Source organism: Pinus tabuliformis, chromosome 7 (genome assembly GCF_031772625.1).
Source record: "Pinus tabuliformis cultivar Carrire ecotype Pingquan chromosome 7, CPIR1, whole genome shotgun sequence".
Taxonomy (NCBI): Eukaryota; Viridiplantae; Streptophyta; class Pinopsida; order Pinales; family Pinaceae; genus Pinus; species Pinus tabuliformis.
This window is the reverse complement of record NC_142293.1, coordinates 1,337,473,329-1,337,477,743: the sequence shown is the minus strand read 5'-3', so window position 1 is coordinate 1,337,477,743 and position 4,415 is coordinate 1,337,473,329. Positions and strand designations below refer to the sequence as shown.

General features: G+C 39.4%; 1 protein-coding gene across 1 annotated transcript; it reads left to right on the top strand.

Annotated features, from left to right (window-relative positions):
• The first annotated feature begins 235 nt into the window (after window positions 1-235).
• Window positions 236-4,099, top strand: LOC149252497 (uncharacterized). The gene is made up of 2 exons (XM_089459719.1): window positions 236-618; window positions 2,487-4,099. The coding sequence occupies exon 2, from the start codon at window positions 2,509-2,511 to the stop codon at window positions 3,685-3,687; it is 1,179 nt and encodes a 392-aa protein (XP_089315845.1). The 5' UTR covers window positions 236-618; window positions 2,487-2,508; the 3' UTR covers window positions 3,688-4,099.
• The last annotated feature ends 316 nt before the right edge of the window (window positions 4,100-4,415 follow it).

Genomic DNA, 4,415 nt, shown 5'->3' with positions numbered 1-4,415 from the left:
AGTTATTTTTTAAATAGAGACGACGTTAAATTTGTGGCATAGAGACAAAAATGGTTTGTTTATTCCGTTCATTTTTGTAACGTCCTACGTGCCTAATTAACTCAGTCCATTTACCGCAGTGGTTTCAAAAAAATATTGATATATTCATACCAACCCACCATACTCATTGGATGTTACCACATTGATTTTTAATTAACATATTGATATTTTCAAACTTGCCCACCATGCTCATTGGATCTTGCTATCATGGCATTTGGTTCCCCATCAATATTTCACCTCGTCCGCAAGCCCTTATGAATGCTCCACGATGGTCACATGGCGGGTAAATGGTCGAGTATTTTCTTGGTGGTTATGCGTCCTGACAATTGAGAAGATTCGGGACTCGGCCATATATTTATACAAGGCCAGAATGCGTGCGGAGGACGAACGAAGGGTCGTAATTCGATTGTTGTGACCTATAAGTCCGGCAGGTCACACACAGATAAACTGGCTCATTTATCGTATTTCTGACCCGAGATTTGAAGAAAATGGTTGAGTAATCATAAGATTTAACCCTCGTTTGGATCTGGTCCAGACCTGCGCGAATCTGCCTCTTTTCTCGACATTATCTGCTCAAGGGTATGGTTTATCAGCTTTTGCTTGCAATCTTTGCATAGTTTATGTATCATTCTTTTTGCATTTTGAATAGCGTCATGTTCGCAAATGCGTAATTGATTGTTTATGGAAAATGGGTATTTTAGATAATAAGGATTGGGTGGGGGTTATGTGGATTTGGGCTTCTTGTATTCCTTGGTTCAGTTCTTATGGAGTCACAATTAAATCTGCTATTCAGGGTTCGAACTTGCTCCATTGTGGATAATTTTGTTATTTTAAAGCGCTTGATCCAGAAATCATTGGTTGTTGTGGTCTTGAAATATTATCGATTAAATGCTTATTGATGCACTAATTTCACGATAACAATGAGGGTTTTCACGATAAGTTGTTTCGTATTGATTCGATGAACGGGCTTCACTCTCCCTGTCCCAGAGATTTGATTGCATGCAATTCTTTAGGGCAGGTGTGAATACTTCTTTTTTTCCACTTCATATTCTAGACAAAGCTTTTCATAATTGAAGGGCCTTGTTATAAGGCCATGAAAGGGCCATTAAATCAAAGAGCAGTAAAAGAATCCGCGCTAATTACATCGAAATGGCCTTTACTTTATCTAGCCCTGCATGCATGGCAGGTGCATGGGATCTAGCCCGTACATCTAGCTTTTCACAATCTTTTAGTAAGGAAAACATATGAGCTAAACATGGAATGCATATTCAGTCAAAATCAATAATTTATCAATTTTATTCACTCTTTTGGTGCTAATAATTGAACTTTCCGGCATCTCTCTTTCATTAGGGGAACTTAGTAATGACCTTTTAGATTAGTTTTTATCCTTTATTTTAAAGGAAATCCTCGGATGGATTGGCAAGAGAGAGCCAGTCCAGAGGGTTGACCCCATGGGCTTAGTATAACCATTTCAAAATGGATCTGTGGTTATGTACCTCGTTAAAATCCTTGGCTATAGCGAGATATGTAAAGAACACCTCAATCACTTGTGCCAAGTCTAGTGCTTTTTTGCCATGAAATGAATTCAATAGTTGGAAGCGTTTAGTCAATACCTCCTACAGGAAGCTCAAAGCACTCAACTGCTCAGGCTGGCAGTACCAAACATCCTTCATTCTCGGATAAATAGATAAGTAGTCATATTAATGTTGAAGAAACTCCTATGCCACTTTGATTTTTATTAAACGACCTATCCAAATCCAGACCTCCGTAGCAATCGTGAACTCCCAAAAACAATCGTTGTCTCACAATTGTTGTCAAATCTGTAGATTTCCGCTCTAAACACATTTGCCAATTCCAGTCGTCCTTAGCAAACATGCACATCCAAAAAACATTGGAAACTAATCCTGGATTCCTGCAATAGCAGTGATTTCCAGATGTTAAATGAGTTCTGGAAATATTTTCCATATTGGATTGGAAGGATCACTGGGTATTTTTTAGCTACTGAAGTGATGTAGTTATGAATGTGATAAACATGATGAGTTTTATGTTTTTTCTTGTATACTTACCTAAGATTGTATGGGGTCACCGATATTCTATTTTAAGGATAAATATAATTCTATCAAAACACTCACCAAAGCTATTATGGTAGAATCCTCTGGCAATTTCACATATATTGAACTAGAACAAGAAAACAGCATAGGGTTTGCTCAAGTTGCTGGTTTTATTCTCTTTTGCGAGTATTTTGCATAATTCACTTGGTTGCTGCAGTAATCAAACTCATATGATTGGATAAATTTGGTATGCTGAGAATTCTCTCTCTTATCAGAGATTTTGAAATGACTGGTTATTTGAAATGCTTTATTTAAGTATAAGCACTTATCTTTGACACTCATAGGCATGCTATTTTCTGGACTTGTTCTATAATGGAAATAATCTTTGTTGTGTAGTTTTTCTGGGTGGCAATTGAAAATGCCTAAGGGAAAGAGCCGCCGTGATTTGGCTTCTCGAAGATCCAGGAAAACTCCGTACGTATCCAACCATGGTCAGGAGAAAGAGGCACTCACAGCAAATTCTTCTGAGACACAGGGTTCTTCCTTGAAAAAGGATTGGGAAGATGCAACTTGTGCTGTCTGTATGGACTTTCCTCATAATGCAGTACTTCTATTGTGCTCGTCACACGATAAAGGATGCCGCCCTTATATGTGTGCAACAAGCTACAGGCATTCTAACTGTCTTGACCAGTTCAGGAAAGCGTATACAAAATCTTCATTAGCAACAGATGTAACAAATACTGCAGACCATTCCGTGGAAAGCTCTACGTCAAGTTTGGAACCAGTTACTGTTCCAAGATCAGAAAATGGCATTTTAGACAATGGGCGTTCAGCGTTAGGGTTACAGAGATTTGGATTTCCAAGATCTGTGATTTCAGACAGTGAAGATGCATCGTTGGATGGAGACTCAACACCAATGATTGGATCAACTTTAAACAGCCCACGAGAAAAATGGGAAGTTCCAGAGTTAGCATGTCCTCTTTGTAGGGGTCAAGTTAAAGGTTGGACAGTGGTTGAACCTGCTAGGAAATATTTAAATGCAAAGACAAGGAGCTGTTCACATGATTCATGCACTTTTGTTGGGACTTATGATGAGCTTAGGAAGCATGCAAGGCTTGAACATCCTCTCGCTCGGCCTCAAGAAATAGACCCTGATCGTGAACGAAAATGGCGAAGATTGGAGCGTCAACGTGAGCATGATGATGTCATTAGCACTATTCGATCAACCATGCCAGGTGCCATGGTATTTGGCGACTATGTGATCGAGGGTAGCAATTTCGGTAATGACAGTGATGATCTTGACTTTCCAGGTGACGAGAGTAACTGGCTGAATGTTTTTCTCCTATTTCAGGCATTTGGTCCAGCTGCTAATATTGCAACCAGCAGAAACATTCCTTCAAGACTGAGGGGTCTTGCAAGAGGCTATCCAAGGTTAGGGATACCACCGATTGTAAGGCAAGGATTGTGGGGAGAGAATGTTCATGGTAGCCCTGCTTCTGAGGGTAATATGTCTGGCAGTAGTGATGCCAGGGAAGGGCGTGCAGGTTCTGCGAGGAGAAGGCGTAGGAGTCGGCGGAGGTCTAGTGATTTGACATGACGATTTGCCAGAAATGCTTTGTTGCTCGCTGATTTCCAGTTGAGTTGGTTTTCCTTGGCAAGAGGTATTAATTGCAGATAAGTATACACGTTTGCAATTTCAACAGATATGTATACTTGTTGCAGGATGTACTGATTGCAGATAAGCACACTCATTTATACTAGTCGGAACTCTGTAAAAGATTGTCTTTAATTTTGTGAAGTAGAGTTTTTCACAAGACTTTGAAATCCATGGATGTGCTACTGAGGTCCTTGTCAGGTATTTGGAATTTGGTAATCCTAATGTGGAAGCATTTCTTTTTTGTCTGTATTTGCACCATACATGCTCGTTTCCATGTTAGGGATTACAAATTTCAAGGATTTATAAGTCAGCATTGTTGAAGGATCCACTGTGGACTATAGTTTATGATCTACTTCTAGATGGTATGATCTGGCATCCCTTAGTTGTTGGTCACTTGCAGTTATATTTTAGTTGTGTCAATTGCAACAGCCATAGAATGTTCTAGAAGTGGCCTTGGATTGTCTGTCTTTTCAACTGGTATGTTTGTATATCAATAATACTGTAAATGTCTGGTAAAAATTCTAGTACACACTGATCTATACTGATTGGGACAACTCATCAGGCTTACGATGAATACATTAAATTATACAACTTTGGTTGTGTATAGGATAATCAGTACCTAGCTTGTCCTAACCGGCTGGGTTTGTAAAAAACTGGCCACCTTGGAA